The sequence below is a fragment of the Diceros bicornis genome, chromosome 3 (genome assembly GCF_020826845.1).
Source record: "Diceros bicornis minor isolate mBicDic1 chromosome 3, mDicBic1.mat.cur, whole genome shotgun sequence".
Taxonomy (NCBI): Eukaryota; Metazoa; Chordata; class Mammalia; order Perissodactyla; family Rhinocerotidae; genus Diceros; species Diceros bicornis.
In genome coordinates, this window is record NC_080742.1 from 55,960,669 (window position 1) to 55,983,740 (window position 23,072).

General features: G+C 39.7%; 1 protein-coding gene across 6 annotated transcripts in view; it reads right to left on the bottom strand.

The window, feature by feature from the left end:
• The window catches only part of PDE1C (phosphodiesterase 1C), a 515,800-nt gene that overhangs the window by 60,354 nt on the left and 432,374 nt on the right, over positions 1 to 23,072 (bottom strand). For all 6 annotated transcript variants that reach the window (XM_058527845.1, XM_058527853.1, XM_058527815.1 and 3 more), the window contains 7 exons: positions 19,195 to 19,295; positions 16,492 to 16,620; positions 12,883 to 12,984; positions 12,194 to 12,314; positions 7,077 to 7,158; positions 3,517 to 3,637; positions 1,618 to 1,793 (listed from right to left, as the gene is read on the bottom strand). In XM_058527845.1, coding sequence (XP_058383828.1) covers positions 1,618 to 1,793; positions 3,517 to 3,637; positions 7,077 to 7,158; positions 12,194 to 12,314; positions 12,883 to 12,984; positions 16,492 to 16,620; positions 19,195 to 19,295 — 832 coding nt within the window. The remainder of the gene's footprint in view (positions 1 to 1,617; positions 1,794 to 3,516; positions 3,638 to 7,076; positions 7,159 to 12,193; positions 12,315 to 12,882; positions 12,985 to 16,491; positions 16,621 to 19,194; positions 19,296 to 23,072) is intronic.

Genomic DNA, 23,072 nt, shown 5'->3' on the forward strand with positions numbered 1-23,072 from the left:
CGTGGGACGCGGCCTCAGCATGGCCGGAGAAGCGGTGCGTCGGTGCGCGCCCAGGATCCGAACCCGGGCCGCCAGCCGCAGAGCGCGAGCACTTAACCGCTAAGCCACGGGGCCGGCCCGAAGAGTTCAATGCTTAAAGCATCTGAATAGACTGAGAGGCTATACTGAAAATATGGAAGAGGCATTGGCTCCCTCCATAGCTCAGGGTGCAACACCTGTCCCGAAATGATAAGGGCCCAATTATGCCTTAAAAGTGCCATAAATATAAACCCTTTGCCCTACCTGAAATGAGCAGCCTCTTGGACAGGATTTTGTAGACAAATCACAATGGTTGAATAACTGGCTTTTGAGTAATTCCAACTGTCTAGGTCTCTTCTCTCCACCCTAGAAGCAGCCCCCTCATGTAAGAGGGACCAAGACTGCCAGAACATGCTCTGCCTGGCTACTCCTCCTACCATTCTTCTCACTTGTGTGGACACTGGGTGGATAAAAGTGTGGGGTGTTGTGTTTGGGGCTAAAACTCTCCTTGCCTGTTATAAGGGTCTGGGGCTCAGAGCCAGTGGGTGCTGGCGACCAGTGCAAGGCCTTGACTGAACCCCTATTATTCCTTTGAAAGAAACTGTAGTAACGTCCCTTCCTTGCAGACTATGAGTTTTGACGACAAGGATGTCTATTACTCATCTCTGCACCCTTGGCATGGATCACAGAGCCTGACACACAGTAGGCACTCAATACATGTCAGCAAAAACTGACTGCTCGTCAAGGCTCACCTCCACAAAATCCACTGGGATCAGCCCCTCACCGGGCACCAAGAGCCATCCAGGTCTGTGTCCCTCCCTGGAATCAGGCCTCACAGCCTCATACCCCTTCTCTCAGGTATGTGTCCTGACCGAGACTACAGCACGAGCACACAGTATGTGCTGATCGCATAGTACGTGGTCAATAAACACAAATGAGCACATATGAACAAATGAATTTCAGCTTTCAAGAGACACGAGGATTCCAGCCATTTTTTGTGTATAATACCAAGAATCATGACTTTTCTGATCTGAATTTTGATGATGTTTGCATCAGCAAATTTCTGTTTATCTGGAAGTTACCTTCATCTCAGAAGATCAGTCTGAGTAACAACTGGAGGGAAATTGTGAACATGAAAGGAAGATAAAAATGCAGGTAAGGAAATTAAGCTCCTTCTACCCCAACATAATGGCCGACGTGGCTACTGGCCAGGCTTTACTTGGATAAAAGAAGGAATAAAGGCCTCATAATCATGCCACATGACATGAAATGACAATGACAAGATGGTGTAGCAGAAACCAAGAAAAAACAACACCCATCCTCTGTAGAATCTTCATCCCAAGAAAAGGAGTTTAGTCATATAGCACAAAGGTCAAGCGTCAAAAGGCTTGGTGGTCTGCACCATTCTATCATGCTTGAGTTTTAGATATAAGGAAGATCAAAAGAGGGTAGATTCTAACGTTCAGCAATTTGAATCTATATCCTGAGATTGTGCTTCATTTGTAACACTTAAAATCAGGGGTGGCAACGCCTTGTTTCATGAGTGGGTGCTGAGTGGTTTGGACAAGTCTCCTGGAAGATTCCCTAGGAGCATGTTACCTTTGGGCACCTTGGCCCTCCATCGCTCCCGGTTGATGTGCACCACCTCAGTCCATGTGGCTTTAAAACTCTTATAGTCAACAGGGATGACGGAATTGTTGATTGGGGCACTTCCTTCTGAGCCAGTGCTCTTGACACCCGACCGCTTTGCACCTGCTGAACTGATATTGTTCAAACTGGAGGAAAAAAATCACACCAAAGAGGAGGGTTAGTGTTGGAAAATGTATGCCAACGAGCAAGCCCAAGAGAGGAGTGCATAGCACTCATCAAGTTATTGCTGTGAGATTCCTGTGTCCTGAGGCTTGTAATTATCCTATTTTCCATATGTGATGTGTGGGAAATTCTGTATTTTCAGCAGGAAAAAAAAAAAATCAAGATTTTTGCCTTGAGTATCAATAATCCCCAAATTTCTTCTCTGTTGATTGGTCTCCTCTCTTTTTCAATATGACTAGAATCTCCTCACATGAATTTTCTGTTCTCGACTCTCTGAAATTAACTAATTTGAACTTGGACTTCTACTTGGTTCCACAGTCCACCCATTTGCTTCCACAATGACCACGATTCCAAGTTATCCAGACCCCTGCTCCTCTTTCTCTCCAGCTCCCCCTGTACTTTCTCTACACCTCCCCCTGTACTTGGGTGCCTCTGATCCCAGGATCCCCGAGGCCAGGATAAGGTGATTTCCTTATGTTCCTGGGGGAGGGGGAGGAGCACAGATAGCTTGAAGATTATGGGAGATCATTCATGCAAGAGCCCTTTTTTTTTTTTTGTATAAATATTACTTTAAGCTTTAAACATAGGCAACTTTGCAAATATAGAAAGTGCCATCCTTCTGGGTAACTTTAAAGAAGTATTATACACTTCCAGATGGCTAAAGCAGTGACTGACATGAATGCAAACCCACTGAATGACAACTAAGGCTGACTAGATAAGCAGAGGAGTTTCAGCCCAGTGCTTGCAGAGCTGTGGGGCTGTGGGACTCGGTCCTCCTTGTTAGCAGCCTTGACTGGTTCCATCCTCCTTGAGCATCTCTGGAGTCCCACTGTCCTAATATTCCTCTTGCCTTCCCTTCTCTCTATTTATTTCTTCTTTTGCTCTTTTCTTCTCTTTTTTGTATTCATTCCATTTCTCTCCTTTCTCCTTTATGACAAAGCCAAGGTACCACCAGCAGTAGTACTATGAATAAAGACTAAGTGTTAGCTTTATCGTATTAGCACTTCCTCTGTGCTAGACCTTGTCCTAAGGGCTTTACGTAGACTGAATAACTCACTTAATCCTCCCTGCAACCTATGAGTATTATAATCCACATTTTCTCAGATGGGGAAACTGAGGCAACTTGCCTGAGATTGCACAGCTAAGAAGCGATGGGATGAGGATGTTCAACCCTGGCAATCTGACTCCAGAGCCTGTACGCTTTAACTGCTAACCTACGCTCAATAGAATGATGTTGCGGCAGAAGGCGATTTAAAATTTCAGCTGTTTTTTCTCCACTTCATTCTCTTCCTGAACCTAGAAATGAAAGTCAGTTTCATTTCTTGTGATAACTCTGATCAGTGGTACTTTCCTTTTGGAGTATCAGGAGTGAGGACTGCCCGGGCACAGCAGGTAAAAGCGCAGTGACTGGGGCTGCCTTGAGCAAGGGCACCAAGAGAGAGAACAGGACGGGGGCTGTACCAGGGACCTGCTGGTCACGATTTGGACCTCGGTCATTCCTTTCCAGGCCAGCCTGGAAAGTGCAGATAGTACAACTGCAACTCCACTGAGAAAAAGAAAGAGGCAGACATCTCTCTTATAAGAAGGAGGTAGGGCAAACATCATTATGAAATACTACCCCCACCCCTTCCAAAAGAAGAATTCTGCCCTCTTGGACAGACCAACCTGAGAAGCTTCTCCACTGACCTCGATCGCCTCTGTCCTGTCCCACCAGTTTGGGAGGTCTCATCAATTAACGGACTCACGATCTTTTCAGTCATGTCCGTGAGCACAGTGAAGGTGGGTTCCACAATGAAATCAATAAAACCTGAAGAGAAACAGCAATGCTTCAGAGGAACTACATATTAACTTGGGCATTTCCATATTTTCCCACGGAAACTGATGAGTCGCATCTTTCTTTTAAAATTCATCTATGCAGGAGCTCCAGATCAGATGAGGAGAAAATAGTTTGGTCCTTATTCATTTAATATATTCCTTGATTTGAATATCATGAGTCAGTTCCATTTCTCCTATATAACTTTCCTATGACTTTTTAGTAGATAGTCCAGTGAAGTGCTTAAGAAATATATGTTCAACATCCGCTGTGTAACAAACGCTGTGATAGATGCTACGTAAAATGCTAAGATATACAACACAACCTGCCTGCCGTCAAGGAGTTTATAGGAGAGATTAATTGAGCACAAAAATGACCCCTGAAGTATATGGAAAGGGCCAAATGAGAAGCCCAAATAAAGGCCCCTGGGAAGGGATGGGAGAGAGGATATTTTCTCTCCCACTGAGAGGGCTGCGAACAGCTTTATGAAGCTGTGATGTTTGAGTCAAGCCCTAAGTCTCTTCACTCTAGGTGGAGGGGGTGGAATAAGCAAAGTGGCAAGGATAGAAAAAAGTGGAGGACGTGTCTGAGGAATGACTGTGGCTTAGAGATTCTTTTGGAGTTGGGGAGGGAGAGCCTGGGAATTCAGACCATCATCAGCTCAGGGAGGGAGGCTCCTAAGTGTCGGGATAAGGAGTTGGGACTTAGAAGGGCACTAGAAGCCCCTTGAGATGTTTGGGCAGCATTGTAATAGGATTTTTTAAATGTTCTTTGGGAAAATTAATCTGGTAAGCTGGATGGGAAGGGAGACAGCAGGTGGAGCGGAGGCTGGGAAAATCATTTTAGAAGCTGTTGCAATGGCTCAAAGGAAAGGTAAGGAAAGTGAGATCCAGTGTCACTGTAAGCTAGGAGTGTAATGGAGGCACAGATACACGCACAGCAGGAGGCGGTACTGCCTCTAGGTGTGATCTCCAGAGATTTCCAGCAAAGCAGAGAACACAGGGATGATGGGGGAGAATGTGGCTGAGGAGAAAGACGATGGGCTCAGTCTTAGATCTACTGAGTCTGAGGTACAGGGGACACATCTAGATGGGAGAGGGCAGACAGGGTTGGAAGAAACAGGTTGGAAACTGGAAGAGGGGTCATTCTGGAATGGTACCTTTGAGAAATCGCCACATTAGGCTAGAGTGGCTGTCTCAACAGCTCAGAAATATCCAAGTGTTCTGTAACTCATCAGGAGAAAATATATGATCTGGAATTACTGTTGGCAATTCATTACACAGCCATGTGCAAATTGGAAGGAAACGAAATTCCAATCAAAGGAAATACGGTGTTTGGAAATATACAAATGCCTATTTGGTTTTCACAATGACTGAGGCGGGGGTGATAGTGGCATTTAATGCCCAGTAGTGAAGGATGCTAAAAGTCCTATAATATAATTGGCAAAACAAGAATTGTCCCAATCAAATACCCAAAGTATCCTGATAAGGAAACACTGACAGTCAAATTTGTATTCTAGTTAATTGTGGTACAATTTTAAGCTGAAACTAAAGTGTTTGATAACACTATTTTCAACTTTTTTTTTTCTCACTAGTTAAATTCAACATGTCCAAACCAGAACTAACTCATCATCTTTCTCTCCAATCCTTATAAATGGGACCATGGTCCAAGCACTTAATCTAGGTTGCTGCCTTTACGTTAGCTTTGCATCCAGCTGAATCCTTAAATTCTTATATGCCACCTCTTTCCTGGAGAGTCCCTGTACTACCTTAGTTCTAACACATCATTTCTTCCCTGTAATCCTGCAGGAGGCACCCTGCTGGTTTCCTCACCTCTAGTCTTAGTGAAAACCCTCCAAGCTACTGATACAGAAATGTTTCCAAAACAGGGCTTGGAAAACCTTTTCTGTAAAGGCCAGATAGTAAATATTTTAGGCTTTGTGGGCCATATCTATGACAACTCCCTAACTCTACCACTGTGGTACAAAAGTAGCCATAGACAATATGCCAATGAATGAACTTAGCTATGTTGTAATAAAATTTTATTTACAAGATCAAGTAGTGGGCCAGATTTAGGCCACAGACTATAGTTTGCTATATCTTATTCTAAAATATCAATTTATATATTCTTAAACTTTACTTAAACTTCTTTAGATATGCCCTCATTTCCTACAGGAAAGCATAAGCACATGTTATTCTCAACACAATACATAATCTGGGTCTGATTTTCTCTCCAAACATGTCCCTCACTTCATTCTACTCCCTACTCCCTTCATTCCTCTCCACTACTCCAGTCATAGGGAATTGTTTGTAATTCCCTTACCATACTAGGCTGTTTTAAATTTCCCTGCTTAGTATATGCTAATCCCTTGTCTGGAATTCTCTTCCACCCACCCCTAACATACCTCTAACACATATTACCATTTGCCTAGACACTGCCTACTTATCACTTACTTATCTCTTCAACTCGAATATTACTCTTCAACAAGTCTTTCTGGATCTAACGGTTCACACACGCTGTTCTGTACCCGATTGTACCACGTACAAAACTCTACCTTAGCCCTGTCATTCTCTAACAGATTTTGTTTTCATAATGTTTTGTCTACCATCCAATACTGGTTCAATGTCTTTGAGAGCAGGTAACGTGTATAATTTGTCTTTGTTTTTATAAGATCTATTATAGTGTCTAGCAGCACCTTGCACCTAACAAGGACTTAATATATTATCATGAAAAAAATGAATAAGTACTCAAAACACAAGTGGAAAAAAAATCAATAAATTTTTGTTGAATTTATTTTTTGAATGATTTCAGACTCTTCCAAGGTGGAGATCACTGATGATGTTTAATTTATGTATGGCACCAGTACCCTCTTGCATATCTGAGAATTTCTGTAACGCACATATATTATGGTTATCGGCAGTGCAAAAGTTATTCTTACCAAAAAAAAAAAAAAAGATGCTAAAAAGTTTTTTAAAAGGAAGAAAGGAAGGAAATATTTAAAAGGAGCCATTTGTAGAAGTAGGGTCATTCAGGAAATGGTGCTGTCCTGGGATCAGGGCTGGAGGAAGCACCTGTTGAGGAGAAATGCCATGGAGACTTCCGGTATTGCATACAGAATGGAGAGGCTGAAACAGAATGGGCTTCCTACCACTGATTTTTGTCATCACCTTGGAAGACTGAGACCCCTTTTTCTCTTGGCAGGGAATGATGGAGATAGCAGAGTATCACTGTCTAATTTTCCCATGAACCAGCCACATTCCAGGGAGAAGGATGGGGGGAGCAGCTCCACCAACCCAACCAGCCAAAGCCATGAGCACAGCATAGCAGAATGGAGCCAGGTTCCCAGCCAAAGAAGCACTGGGAGCATCCGAGCTTACTTCCAGACATCCCTCTCTGGTTTTTCCTTCCATCCACAGGGCTGGCAAACACGTACCTACTTGTGACTGAGCAACCATGGTTGACTTTCGGTCACACAGAGGAGAAAAAGGCAGCCCCAGCTCTGCTTCTCTGTCACCCTAGAAAAACAGGAAGTCACAGTAAATTAAGAACAGTAGGCTGAGCCACCCAGATTTTATTTAACAACTTCAGCTGCCACGAAGGCCACTGGTCCTTACTTTAATTATTACAATTACATTATGTAATAAGTCCTTACGGGGCCTGCTCTTCTGCATAAAAGACACCAAGAGGCTGAAGCCCTCTGGGGTCCAATCATTCCATCCAACTGCAAAGGCACATGCTGTTGTATAGAAAGCCTCATCAGGCAGCCATAGGCCCGCCGAGGAAAATAAGAAAAGCAATGTGTCCTGTGGCCTAGAGCCAACACTGCAGTCACAATTCCTGTGTGTTTTTGAGTTGTCCTGTGTTGACCTATGGCCTTTCTTGAGCCAGTGAACCCCTCCCAGCTGTGGGCAGTGTCCAAGACACAAACTCAAACTGGACTGATTTGGATTTATTCTCTTAGTGCTACCTAAAGCCACACACCACAAGGGTAAGTGCTTCTGGGGTCTTAACCTCAGGGCTTAGCCCATAATGAAAAGTGGACCAAAAAAGAAGCACAGTAAATAATTGCTTGTGTTTTCAAGTTAGACAATAATAAAACAAGGTTCTCCAGCCAATATATTCTCAATCTGACCAAAAAGCATCAAAATAATCAGCAAGTGCTATGGAAAGTCTAAATAATGATGGAGATGGTTTTTAAAAACCTGAACTGGAACCTCAATACTTCAGTCAGACACACAGAGAAAAGGGAAAATATGTCACCTTTCTTGTAGCAGTGAAGTCGTGCTGGTTCATTTTACTAGCAAAGAATCTGCTTAGGTTAACGGCTACCAACTTGGGCTTGAATCTGGCCTTTCTCCCCCTAGCTGTGTGATCATAGGAAGTTTATTTTCCCTCTATAGGCTTCAGTTTTATGATCTACAAAATGCGGGATAATAATCTCTCATCATCAGGTTATGATGAAGATTAAATGAGAAAATGTATGTAACTAAATAAGAACTATTATCATTTCCCAATAGGTATCTCTAATATTCAAGTCAAGATTTGAGAAATATTTAGTGAATTTGTTACGTCTAATACACTCTGATAATAATAAATATTACCAATAAATTAATAGTAAATAAAGAGTAATAACAACCTGGTTCAAAAACCAGTCCTAGTTCAAAAACTGAAAGCTTTTTCTTTCTAAGGCACGTTAACAGAGAGAAAGGATGCTAGCTCACGCACACATTTACCATTTATTGAAAGGAAGGAAAAGGAATGGGCGTCTGAGGAAGCTGAACAGTGGGGCCACAATGGGCACTGGGGACATCCAAGAGTCTCAGGAACAGTCCTGAAGTGGCTTGGTTCCTTCTGCACCCTTTCCTGTATAGACACCCCTTGGGACACAATGGCGCCTCTGTTTCTGAATATGCTTGCTAAGGACTGATCTCTCTCTCAAGCAGCATGATAAAAATAATTTACTCCCTAGCTATTTCTACCTGGGCATGTATGAAGAGTATTTATAACATAAATTGTACTTGTGTAAATGGTTTAGTGGGATAGCTCAGCTAAAACAAATAAAACCCACCCTTATTCCCTACCAAGCAGGGATACAAGTTGTTTTGTTGGTACATTTTAATGGGGATGGTTTAGAAGAAGAGGGAAGAACTCTAACCACTTGACTGTTAAGATTTAAGCATTAATTTGGATTTTATTACTGAAAAAGTGCATGATATTAAACAATTTCTTATCCTATGGACTTGCCCATACCTACATCCACACATCACTTACATCTTTTGGATTTAATTGAGCTGAGTGGACTCAACTATCAAAAGCCTATTTTAAAACAGCAGTCACTGAATTCCCTTTGGAGGACAGATACATTTATTAATTGGAAAAAAATGTGCAAAAAGTAATATGGAAGAATGTACTTCTACAGGTGAATCCAACTTGATTGATACAACATTGTATGACTTTATAACTAATGGCCCTTGTGAAATTATTCATACACTTCCTCTTTACTAAAGAGGTCAATATTTTCAACCCATGATCAATCAAATTTTTAAAAACAATATATAAAATACCTAAATAACATAATTAGTAAGGTAGACGTACCTGGTGTTCTTTGAATTCTATACTCTGCAGGTAGGAGGTAAATTACTTTTCAAGAGCCAAGAACATTCACAAAAATTGATTACACAGTAGGTGACAAATGAATTTCACAATAAAACCCAAACAATGAAAAAATCCTGATCAAATTGCAGTATGCCACAAATTAAATACAAAACTAGAAAGCAAAGGAACCTATCACTGGAAAATTATATAAACAAACACGTCTATGGTGCAAATCTTGGGTAAAATAAAAATCTAAATCAAAATTACAGAATATTTAGAAAAGAATGATTGTGAACACACCGCACATCAGAATCTAGGAGATTCATGACAAGAAAAAGACGAACTCCCAGCCTTATATTTCCTGATATTAAACAAGCAGAATGAAAATAAATGAATTGAGCATCCAACTCAGGGAGTTAGCAAAAGAACAAAATAAACTCAAGCAGAAGAATGAATTAATAAAAATGAAAACATCAATTAAGATATTATAAAATAAAAAAGAAATAAAATAATCAAATGATCAGCTAATTTCATAGAGAAGAAAGAGGAAAAAAACCACTAACTATGAAATGAAAAATAAAAATGGGAAAATAAACACAGACACAGAGGAAATTAAAAGAATTGTAAAATATAAAAATATAGAGCAATACAAAGGAAATGAACCTCAGCACTTTTACAACAAGTATTTACCAAAGAGGCAAACTTATATTTCTTTAAAGTCAATATTTCATTGAAAAGCACCCTGAGGCAGTAGCTTGGATTTTGTAAAATATGGTTATAAAACTGAAGATGTAGTGGCTCTTTTAGCAAAGCATGGAAGGTCTGGTCTATCAGCACTGAGGCTGTGGCCTTTATTTTGAAATATAACCCAACTATTCCAAATGTAATTTTTTCAAAGACTCTACAGTCCCATTGAGATTTCCCATTTGAAGTGTCCAATTTAAAATCTATAGTTAAGAGCTGAGGCAACATTTCTCCTACACGGGTTACTTACAATGGCTTATGGCATCTGGGTTAAAATATTAAGTCAATAAAAATAATTTACTGAATCATAATTACTAAAAAATAGTTCCAGTCCAATGAGCTAACATTCCATTCCCAATAGGCAGGAAATTCAATATGGTTATTTTCACTATGCCTCTAGCACGTTTTCATTCAATTCAAGTACATGTGTACGCAAACAAGATTTCCTTTATGGGAAAAAATGTTCACATATTAAATAATTTCTCATATTCACTCTCTCACAATTAAAAAAAGGAATTGCTTCAATGCCTCAAACTTATATGAGTTAACTATGATCCACCTTTGGCTACAGATTAAATATTCCTAGCTGTAGGAGCTGTTATTGCAAAAGCAGTATCAAAGAAAGCATATGATAAGGGGAGTGGATATCTGGAGAAAAATCTCCTCACTAATGTTAGAAAAATAGCTTCTGGAAAAATGGCTCAAAATTAGCCCTCAATTAAGGATGGATTTACATAATCATTCTTATATATACAACAGAGCCACACCTGTAAAGCTCTAGTTCCTCTCATACCATTGGCTTCCTTGAGAACTACTCTGTAAGGCCAAGCCATCACCTTGTAAGAGAAAACAGCCATATGCTGAATAGGGTACCTGCTGGTGTATTCATCTAACAGCTTTGGGGTACTTGTATGTATGCATGTGTTGATGTGCTCCCACGGACAGAAGGAAGGAAACGTAGAACATTTAATGCTGGGAGGACCATAACAAAACACCTGGTCCAACCTTCCCCTAAATCCCCCCGGTCCACCAAAAAACAAATCACAGATAAGACCACTGGGAACTAGAGGAGTGATTTGATTGGTCTCAGGCCACAAACCAGTTAAAATAAAAACTCTGATAGAGGGCCTTCGGGACTTTGTTTAATATGATGTTAATTCTAGCCCCACCTAGACATTGTATACACTTTCAGAAGAAAAAAAACACACATAGATGCCTTCTACAATTTCTCCATTCAAACTAGAATCATAAGAATAAGAGTAATCATAGGAGTAATTTGCTTCCAAAAATCCAAATAACCAATGAAAGAGCATATCTCTTGTTAGTTTGAGGACAGTTGAGACTGGTGTTAACAAGTAGTGTTTTATGGAATCTCAGAGGTCTCTGAATCCATGATGTGAATCTTCCTTCTTGAATTAACAAAAATTAACTGAATTAACTATATTAACTTGAATTAACAGTAATTTAGGTCCCACAATCTACACGTCATCTTGCCCTCAACCTCAGGACGTCATGTCTTGAAACAGACGTTTTAGTGGCAGCTCTTCTTGAGAAGACATTTGTCTTAGTGCTACGTCTTTATTTACCTTTCTATCTCTTCTTCTGTGTACCTTTTTTTTTTTAATTTTAAAGCACTGTATACTCATTAAAGACTCTGGCTATTCTTGTAGAAAACACAACCCTGTGGCTTAGGAGGTAGTAAGTCTAACTATAATTGGAACAGTAGCTTCTAGTGATTTCCTGACCCCCAACTGCCACACTTGGCTTTGGAATTTGACAACATGACTTATTTGCTCAAAAGAAACAACCTAACCAATTATAACAGAAACATTAAAGATTAACATCTTAATCCCACAAGGCGATGTCAAAGCAACCATCATCTGGTCAACCCATTAGAAAAAAAGTAAAAGGGAAAGTAACCAGATGACATTTTGACAAAAGACTGTCAAAAGGAAATGCTTTTTTTCTGGAAATGCTTTTTTTCCAAAAAGAAATGCATACAATAGAAATACCATAATGTTCTGAGAATCAAAATTTAGATAAGATTCAAACATCGCACGACCAGGAGGCAAAAAAAAAACAGCTGCGAACCCTCTCTCCCCAGAGAATATTATTGTAATCTCTATAGTCCTTATCACAGCATTGCTGAAATACAAAATTCAGAAAATATCCAGTGATGACAGCCTTAGGGGTAGCATAACAACCAGGTACCTGTCTGAAGAACTCCTCCAGGAGTGACATCGTCCAGCGATGATGGAGCTCCCACGCTTTTGCTGGATGGCTAATGTCTGCTGTGTGCAACATCAGGGATAATGCTTTCGGTTTTTCAATTCTGTAAACCCAATCACATGATGACCAAACTTTCAGAATGTCAATAAGAGTTTTAAAAAATCATTAATTTTTTAATCCCTTCCATTCTCCCATCTCAAACCCCACTTCAGCCGAACTGGGGGAAAAGCCGTCATTTCATCCTACACCTGGGATATTCATCAGCTTGGTCCCCACGTTTATTGAACCAGACACCTCAAAAACTGACTCAAAACTATTTGTGGAATGGCTGCATCATTCAAAAAGACAACGAGAATCTAAGGGTCACTCACTGATTTTATTTGTTGCCTTCACATTGAGTGGATCTTTGATGATTTAGTTTCCCACAGGAAACATATTCAAATTCTAATTGGGGCAAATTGTTACCAGCCCTATTGTTTATTTCAACCCCAGTGAGAACCTATCTGTGACATGTACAATTCTCATGCTCTCTGCTCTAAACATCTCCACTCTATGAGACCATTCAATGAAGTTCTCTGAAGGAGGTATGCTTTAAAGGTGCAACAATGTGGACGGTACTAGTTCAAACATCTATAAAAACACAAAACACACGACGTCACAGGCCCACTCACGCTTCCGGCTGCTGGAGAGCAGTCTTCATCGCTTTGATTTGTTGGAAATGACAGGACATATCCGTGGCCATCACCATCTCAATTACCAAAGTCCGAAACTCCCTTTCAGGGACACACCATGGAGAAAAAAGGATGGAAGTAAAAAATAGAAACTAAAAATTAGTTTTTTTTGCCACTTCTAATCGAAATCAGTTAGCTAGTTGTGACATTTCTAATCTAACTTGAGACTTTTAGGTGGATTTTTTATGAGGAATAAATGAAGGTTAAGGATTAGGGAAGTTGTTCGAAAGGAATATGACATGTGGAATCCACATATCATTTGGAAAATTAACTCACAGGAAAAATTCCAATGCAAGTGAAGGTGTAGTAAAGCAACATTTTTTTTCTTTTAGCACTTTAAAGACGTTATTCCAATGTCTTCTGGCCTCCATGGTTTGTAATGAAAAGTCCACAGTAATTCAAATTGTTCCACTGAATGTCATGTGTCGTTTGTCTCTAATTTTATCTTTAACTCTCGGCAGTTTGACTATAATATGTGCGTAGGTGTGTTTTTATTTGAATTTATCCTCTTTTAGGTTTGCTGAGCTTCTTGAATCTACAGATTTATATCTTTCACCTTATTTGGGAAGTGTTCAGCCATTATTTCTTTAAATATTTCTTCTGCCCCATTCTTTCTCTCTCCTCTCTTTCTGAGACTCCAACTCTCCTTATGTTTGACCATCTGAAATTGTCTGACAGGTCTCTAAGATTCCGCTCATTTTTTAAATCATTTTTCTCCTACTTCTTCAAATGTGATAATTTTGATTGATCTTTTCAAGTTCACTGATTATTTCCTCTGTCTTCTCCAACTTTCTACTAAGCCAATGTAGTGAATTTTCAATTTAGATATTTTATTTTCCAGTTCTAAAATTTCTTTTTCCTCTTGCTTTTATTTTAATTTCCCTGGTTAAATTTTACCACAATTTATTTATTACAAGTATATTTTCCTTTATGGCTTTAATATATATATTATGCTCACTGAACATAAATACAATAACAACTGCTTTAAAAGGCCTTGCCTGATAATTCCAACAATAGTTCACCTTGGAGTCTGTATCTATTGATTGTCTTTTCCCCTGCAAAAAAGTCACATTTTCTTTGTATGTCAATTAGATTGTCACAGAATTTGAGTTTCCTCGTATTTGGCTCTTTCTTGTCTGGGATTCTAACTTGCTTGATAGGAGCTCTGTTTGTTCCTACCTTGGTTTCTCTAGCAAGAAAAATAGTGGAGGATTTTGTATAAATATAGTTTTAGCCATCTAGCATTGTCACCTTGACTGAGACTGCCTTCAGGGTAAAGTCACAAAAACATCAGACTCATCTCATCTTGTCATAGTCTCCAAATTTTGACACCTCTTCAAAATCTGTCTGATTTTGTTCACTCTCTAGAGCCTCAAGTCATTGGGAGTTGTGTTTGTTTGTTTGTATTTTGTCCATGGTTTATAGTTGTTATTTGCAGGAGGATTGGTTTATTAGCAGCTAGTTTGGCCAGCCAAAAGTGGAATTCCATCTTATTCCACTTTGAAATGCAGCAAATATCTGGTAATACATTCACTTACAAAGGTCCTAAAAAGTCTAATGCACTTATATATCCAAACAGAATCTATCAGATAGTAAAACTGCTTTCCTAGAAAGATACAGGATATTAATCATGTTATCTTGGGGTTAATGGGCTTTACTGAGAGCCCTAAATAATAAGTTAGTATTTTATTTATAAGATAATACCACTGTCTTGGGGCAGTGTATCTAAACATTAATAAAATATGATAAAATAATAAAACAATACAATCACGCACCACACAATGACATTTTGGTCAACAACGAACTGCATATACAATGGTGGTCCTATAAGATTAGTACCATATAGTCTAGAGGTGTAGTAGGCTATACCATCTAGATTTGTGTTAAGTATAGTCTATGTTCACACAATGACGAAATCACCTAACAACACATTTCTCAGAAAGTATCCCCGGCGTTAATGTCTCATGCTTCCCAGCCTTGCTAAACTTTCCTTAGACTACGTGATCTATGACACTTCTACTCAAGTGTCCTCCCCTTTCTCCTTCCCCTGAGATTTAAAAAAAAAAAAGAAGCAACTATTCAAGTTTTGGAGCACTTTATTAGATTGTCATAAGGCCAGGAATATATGCTATATGAACAAGCCCTCACACAAATCCTTCAAAACCATGACGTAACTGAACATGCGTGAAGCTGTTCTCTGCCATATTCAAATCTTTCATTATACTTTTACAAACACTTAAATTGGATAGAAGGTTCCTTTTTTCCAGAAGATTTGCATTGATTAACTGAAATGCTCTGCATTTTTCAGACACTGGCTGAATCTAGCATTTTCCAATAAAATTCAAGCCAAATATTCCTCTATGTTTTAATAAACTAGAGCTGCATGGAAACTAATAGCCAACTCTTACTGAAAATCAGTTTTGGATTTATTGCTTGGTATAGCTTATTTCTCTGAATCCTTACATAACGGCACAGAGACACTCACTCCATAAACAGCTGATCATTTAATTAAAATATATAAACTGGGGCCGGCCTGGTGGCGCAAGCAGTTAAGTGCGCACGCTCTGCTGAGGCGGCCCGGGGTTCGCTGGTTTGGATCCCCGGCACGCATGGACGCACCACTTGGCAAGCCATGCTGTGGCGGCGTCCCATATAAAGTGGAGGAAGATGGGCATGGATGTTAGCCCACAGCCAGTCTTCCTCTGCCAATCAAAGAGGAGGATTGGCAGATGTTGGCTCAGGGCCGATCTTCCTCACAAAAAAAAAAATAGATAGATATAGATATATCTATATATATAGATAGATAGATATAAACTATCTGCATCACAGTAGATTCAGGACTTTGTAACAGTTTAAATGGTTTTGCCTATAAGCTTTGAAACACTTTGACCTGTATTTACAGCTACAATGATTTGCAGGCTTGCTATATACCCCATAAAGTGTGCTAAGCATTTTAAATAGATTATATCATTTATTACAACCCTAACCAAATCACAGAGTAAATGTTATTATCTATTTCTAAAAATTAAATTTTAAAAGGGTGTAAAGGGGTTGAGTAACTTCCTAAATGTCATACAGCTAGTAAATGACTGTGTCCATATTCAAACTCAGGTGTGCTTAAACCCAAAGACCCACAGTGTCATTTAGGCAAGAGAATTAAGTACCCATGATTTTTTTTAAGTTTCAAAATAATTTCCTTAGCAAAGTTTGGAAGATTTTTTTAAAAGTCCAACCCAATATAAGGTGAAAAAAATGTTAAATGATAAAATTCGGATTTAAGAAGCTAAGACAAAAGCAGCCCAAGTTTCCTAAGGTAACAAACAGCAATTACTTCCAAGATGCCTATAATATATTTGAATATTTGTGTCAATAAAAAAAAGAGAGAGAGAGAGAACGATAAAGGGGGAGGGGAGGAGGGAGGAGGGAGACAGAGAGAGACACAGCAATAAACATTTCAAACAGGGTATTATTTCTTCAAAAGCAGCATACTTCATCTCTCCTCACAGGTCCTTGCCTGGCCTCCACATCTCTCTCTTGTCTTATCCTTACCTCCAGTCATCCTTTGAGAGGTTGATCAATATATTCATTTCCTCATCCTCTTGCAGAAGGCGATAGGCTGCACTTAAATGGTGATTTTCCAATACAGATCTATCGTTGTATAGAATAGCTGGGTCAGACCTGAACAGAAAGCCAAGCAAAATAATTGAGGATCTTAAACAGTTGAGATTTTTCAGGTCACTCGCCTGGGCTAGAATGCACCATCTCTTTTTCTTATGTTTAGCATTATCTTTGCCCCCATGCCCTTTATATCAACCAAAAAGCTAAAACTAACACCACAAATTATCAACAGTTGTATGCAGGGTATTTTAATGTCACTACGTGAATGTGAAATATGTGATATCCAACCTGAGAACTCTCTGAAAACTGTTCTATACCCAGATCTCAATGATCTGTTCCAGTGGCAAAGGTGATTTAAAATGTGGGTCAAGTCAAACTTCCTTATAGTTTCTGGAACAATTTTAATTTTTTAATTTTATTTTATTCAATGAGAGAATTTGTTTATTTCTGGAACAATTTTAATTTTTTATTTTTATTTTATTCAATGAGAGAATTTGTTTATTTATCTTAATTGTAATTCACTGAACACATACCACCTGGCAGGTACAGTTTGCAAGTTTCTCTGGTTGTAGCTTCATCTTAAAATTTTACCATGCAGAAGCCATATGTGGAAAATTGAGAGTAAAGAATATAAGGATTATATGACAATTGTTAGTCACTTTCTCAAAGACCACTCCACAGTTGAATGACACCAAACACAGAGCCGTATGCTATTTTAATATCTTTAATTTAATGAAATCTTAGCTATTAGAGCTTATTTGTTTCTCATCAAGGAAGCTGAGTCCCAGAAATGTAAAGTGACTTTGCAGAGTCCCACAGTGGCAGGGTTGGGATGAAGGCAAGGTCTTCTCACAGTCGGGCCATTGTTCCCCAAGATAACCTCCGCCTGCCATTGGTCAAACTTTGGGATATATCTAGCACACCTTTAAATTGTTAGGCTTATCATTTTGTCCATCAAAGGACACAGAACCTGGTCACAGACTGAGTTTTCTAAACGAAGATCACTAGGGCCAAGATCCTTAAATAAAGTTCTGTTAAAGAAGACCAGTGTTTAAATTTCATTCCAAACCAAGCTTAACTGAACCCACTGGAATTTTCCCACCCATATGGAGATAATAAAAAATATGCAAATCCTGAGGGGAAAGATCTGATCTTATATCTGTTAAGTAAGTAAGGCACCAACGGATGTGTATTTTGTGACGTTAAGCTCTTTTCCAACTCCTGTAATTAAGGCATTTCCCTTGGAGTTGTGACTGGTTTTGATCTTGGTCTCCAGACGGGACCCACGTACAGTTGTTCCACCCACCCCTCCTCCTTAGCACGTGCCATTCACTGTCCTCAGAGCAAAGGTTCCACTGGCAGATATCCACTAAACAGAGCTGCTCTGTGGAATTCCCTGTATTTAAAGACCTTTCAACAGCACTACAAAAGGCTGCTTCCCAGCAGCTGAGACTACTCTATGTGAGGAGACAGGAGGGAGCAAATGAAGCAAACGGCTTAAGTCCTTTTGTCCGCTGCCATTCTACTGAAATTCCCCTTCTGAAGAGAGATCAGATGATACTGTCTTCTTTAGTTTTCCAAATAATTAAGTGTGGGGTTCATTAAATACACGTAGATTTATTTAATGAACACAAAACTATCTGGAGTGTGCATCTGCTTTTTCAAACGAAATCAGCAAGTATTTATTTGGTGTTAAACTCTCACCCCTCCCTGCTATATTCTTTCTCTTTGCCTTGCCGTCTTTTCCCAAATTCTAGCCTCTTTTGATTCCTATGTCAAGGTCCAACTAACCCAACTGTCACAGTCTCTCCAGTTCCACATCACTGTCTTAAGAGAAGGTAACTTCTTAGGCCAGGAGAGAGAAAATAAGGTTTCATCCTAAATGGAAATGACAATGGACTGTACTGCTTGCCTGGGATTCTGCGCTGAGTGGAATACTAAGGATAATATGCAGCCTGATAAGAAAAAAATACCAAAATTGATTAGTGATGTCTGTCACAGTCAAGAGGTTCAGAGTGGGGCACTTGGACCCGTGTTTAATACTCCCCACAGAGGTTTGTGATTACTTGTGCAGTTCACCATAGAGGGTAAACAGGTTGCCCATGGTGAAGGTAGCCTACATGAGACAACCTAGCTCCCCAAGCCCTGTGCCAGGGAGTGACACAAGCATTGAACAGAGATGAAGTCAGGGAAGATGAGAAGACTATCACCAGACTCCCAGAGATGAGAGGGTAAGTCACTGTTCATGTCAACATAAACCCTGCAATCTGAGCCCGTCCTCACTGATTCAGTCTACATGGCATCTGCAATTTATATAGACTGTTCTACCTCCTACTAGAAAGAGGTAGAGTGTGCGTAGTACATACATAAATAAACAAATAGCTAGCATTCAAGTAGAGAGGAAAAGGAGATCCTAATTAGATGTGAATAAAGTATGAGAATTAGGAACAGATGGCTTCTTAAACTCTAAGTCTTGATTGAAGCTGACCAGGCTGATCTCTTGTTTATAAGTTCACTTTTTTAGAAACCCAGAATATAGCAACCATGCAAAAGAAAGGTGACTGCATCTTTCTGACTTCTAAAACTCTATCCCTGGCCCCTCTTGCCTCTTCTGCAAACACTTAACATCCTCACCGGGTCTGAATGTGGAAATTGTTGGTGGTTCCGGTATGCTCATAGTCATGGATGGCAGCTGAGAAGATGATCGCAAAGATCTCCAGCTCCGTCAGCCAGTTCTGAAAGAGAGATTACAGAGCAATCAGATAATCTGTCTCTTGCTCAGACAAAGTCTTCAGCTTGCTGACAACACACGCACATTGCTGCCTTTCTACCCTGCAGCTGGCAAGCTATTGCCAAACATACATCTTCTGATAGATAGAGTTTTCTTTTTTTTGCTCTGAGGATACTGGGGGACACGTGATTTGAAAACAGCATGCCCAGCAAGGTTGAAAAAGCTAACTAGTAGTTTTATTTTTTTCAAGCAAAAAACAATGAACATGAAGACTCTAAAAGCCCTCATTGCATCCTTTCCCAAACTCCAAATAAAGTTCTTAGGTAGACACAGAAAAAAAAAAATATTCAACATTTCAACACAATCCCAAGAACTAAGAGTAACAGAAAACCTAATGTCTATCCACCAGAAGGTGCATAGGTAGAGACAGACGGAAAGATAATACCTGGCCTCCTGCCTTATGCATGCTGATGTTTGAGGAGACTTGTCCCCATCCACACCACCAAAATAGGCTGTATAGTTCAATGGTTCTCAAAGTGTATTCCAGCAGAGTTAGCATCACCTGGAAGCTTGGTAGAAATGTAAATCCCACCCCCATCCCACTGAATCAGAAACTCTGGGTTGTGACCGACCAATCTGTGTTTTACCAAGTCATCCAGATAATTCTGACACATGCCAGAGTTTGAGAACCACTGCTATGTTTAAAGCTCCAACTGACTTCCATTTCCGAGACTCTATGGATTCATTGATGTTTCCCGTCGCTCCTGTAAACCATACTGCTCAATGCCCATATGACAGAACACCACGACTGTTAGTCCATCCTTCACACCCTCTGCTCATTTTTGTTACTAGTTGAATTGATGCTTACAAGTTTTAATGTGGTTTATTTCAAACCCTGTTTTGAAAAATGGCACTTGTTATTATAATTGTAATGTTATTAAATATGCCATAAACAATAAAATATGAACCAAAAAAAGGAGTTGTTATGTCCATAGAACCTAAGTTCAATACTTTGGATAGTTACTAAAAGGATTGCCGTCAAAATAGGTCGGACAACTGTGAAACAGTGGAAAACAATTATAACAATTTAGAGAGATTCTGCACTCAGCTTGCTTCATGAGTATCTTTAAGTTGCCGTTTCACTTTAAGGAAATGAAACTAGAAATCTTAGATGGGGCAGAGTTAATGCAAAACAAATATGAGTACCCAAATTGGCAGAATTCAGAAAAGAGCCAGGGGTCTGAACTAAAGATTAGTGAATAAAATATATTTATTTGATTTAACACAAAATGATTAAAAAATGAACAGATCAATCTTTAATAATTCTCACTTTGTTTTTTTTTAATTATCTACTAATTTGGGTCTTCGTCTAAGAAACTTCCTAAGAATTATTGCCTTCTTTGAGGACAGCGAAGGGAAAAATAAACTACAGACAACCTATGAAGAAAAGACTTTATAGTTAGAAAAAGAATGAGCATAGAGATAACCCAGGAAAAAAAACAAACTATACTTTCAAAAATACTATCTAGCAGAATCCAGCATGAGATGTCAGGAAACTTTTTGGCATCTTTGATAATCCGCATTAAAAATACAAACTGATCTACTAGAAACAGAAAGGCATAAAGAGAAAACAGACTAACATGAAAAATCGACAAAATGAAATGAAAATTAAGATAAATAAAAACTGCAAGAAAACCGAAACTGTAAAACCTATCCTGAAAGCAGCAAAGGGCTTCTTCATCAGGTTAACACCTCCGGGAGCTCGCTTTGTGTCAGGGCTATTTACATATAGAAATTCATGCAATACACACAACTCCATAAAGGTAGGTATTGCTGTTATCCCCATTTTATAGATGAGAAACTGAAGCTGGGAGAGGTTCAGTAACTTACCCAAGGTCACACAGCTAGTCATGTGACAAGCCACACACTGTGACTCCAGAGTTCCCACTCGTAATCTTTGTCATATTTCTTTTGGGTCATTGTTCATGTGTTTACTCAGTTTTGCATAAAATTATATAGGTGTAATTTTATATTACACATTTTTCTTGATATTTTCCATACACATATTTTTTTCATTTGAACAATGTCTTTCTTTTCTTCCCCAACACTCTGGCCCCACTCATCTGCCCTGACTCCCTCTACCCACTCCCCCCATTATAACTCTTTCTCCAAGCTCATTAACGATTTAACATTTTAAAAGAAGATTATGAATGGGAGACAGTGTACCATCTAAACAAATCTGAATCACCAAGCATCAGCCCAGCCAGCAGAAGGTGTCTAAATAACTACATAATGACAGTCCCACATTACAAATACCAGTGTAACTTCCCCCCTTACCCAAACACACTAACAAGACCCTATCTTAGGTGTAACCTACTTCTTTTTTTTTTTTTTTGTGAGAAAGATCAGCCCTGAGCTAACATCCATGCTAATCCTCCTCTTTGCGCTGAGGAAGACCAGCTCTGAGCTAACATCTATTGCCAATCCTCCTCCTTTTTTTTTTTTCCTCCCAAAGCCCCAGCAGATAGTTGTATGTCATAGTTGCAGATCCTTCTATTTGCTGTATGTGGGACGCGGCCTCAGCATGGCCAGAGAAGCGGTATGTCGGTGCGTGCCCGGGATCCGAACCCGGGCTGCCAGTAGCGGAGTGTGCGCACTTAACCGTTAAGCCACGGGGCCAGCCCTGGTGTAACCTACTTCTAATACACCCAAAACAACAGATGATTCTAGACAAGCATACAACAAAAAGTAAAACCATAGCCTTTAAAACTCATTTTAACATCCTGGCTTTTCAATAGACCCTGTGGATACTTAGAGTCAGTTTTGTTGTTTGGGGATGAGAAGAAAGGAGGGATGGTACTTGGCAAGAAAAAAAAAAAAGAAAGAAAGAATGAGAACACCTTCACAGACGAGGTACATTAAAATGGGCCTTGAAGACTAGACAGAGCAAAAAACGGAAGTGGGCATTTTCAGAAGAATGAACAAATGAGCAAGTCCCAGTGGCAAAAGTTGATTCATCCCAAGGAAGGAAATGATTCCCCTTACTGGAGCGGGAAGTAGGGCTGATTAAGGACCCTGTGATGCCAGGCACTAAAAGCTAGGGTGAGGAACTCAACCCAGATTCAATAGGCAATGAAATTTATATGCAAGAGAGTAATATGATCATTATGCTATGGAGAGGGAGAAATAAGGGCAGTATTTTTGGATTGGAAAGTCATTATAGGATGTACAGACAGCATGGAAGTAGAATCCATATGGCTTAGCAATTAACTGAATGCAGGGGGGCTGGTGGGGACGAAGAGGTTGCAGTCAAGGAGAACAAGAAATTAAAGATGACTCCAACATTCCTAGCCCGAATGGCAAAAACAATGGTGGGTGGCATTTTTTGTTGTTAGTGTCGTCGAGTTGATTCTGACTCCTAGCAACTCTGTGTACAGCAGAGCAGAACCCTGCCTGGTCTTTTCTGTACCATCCTCTCACCTTCTGGTGCTATATCAGACAATGCTCCACTGCTGTTCATAGGGTTTTCATGGCCAATTTTTTCAGACGTGGGAGGCCAGGTCCTTCTTCCAAGTCTATCTTAGTCTGGAAGCTCTAATGAAACCTGTCCACCATGGGTGACGCTGCTGGTATTTGAAATACTGGTGGCATAGCTTTCAGCATCACAGCAACACACAGCCGCTAGGGTACAACAACCAACAGACAGGCAGTGTGGTTGGTTCCCTGACCAAAAACAACCCGGGCCGTGGCAGTGACAGCCAAATCTTAACCACTAGACCAC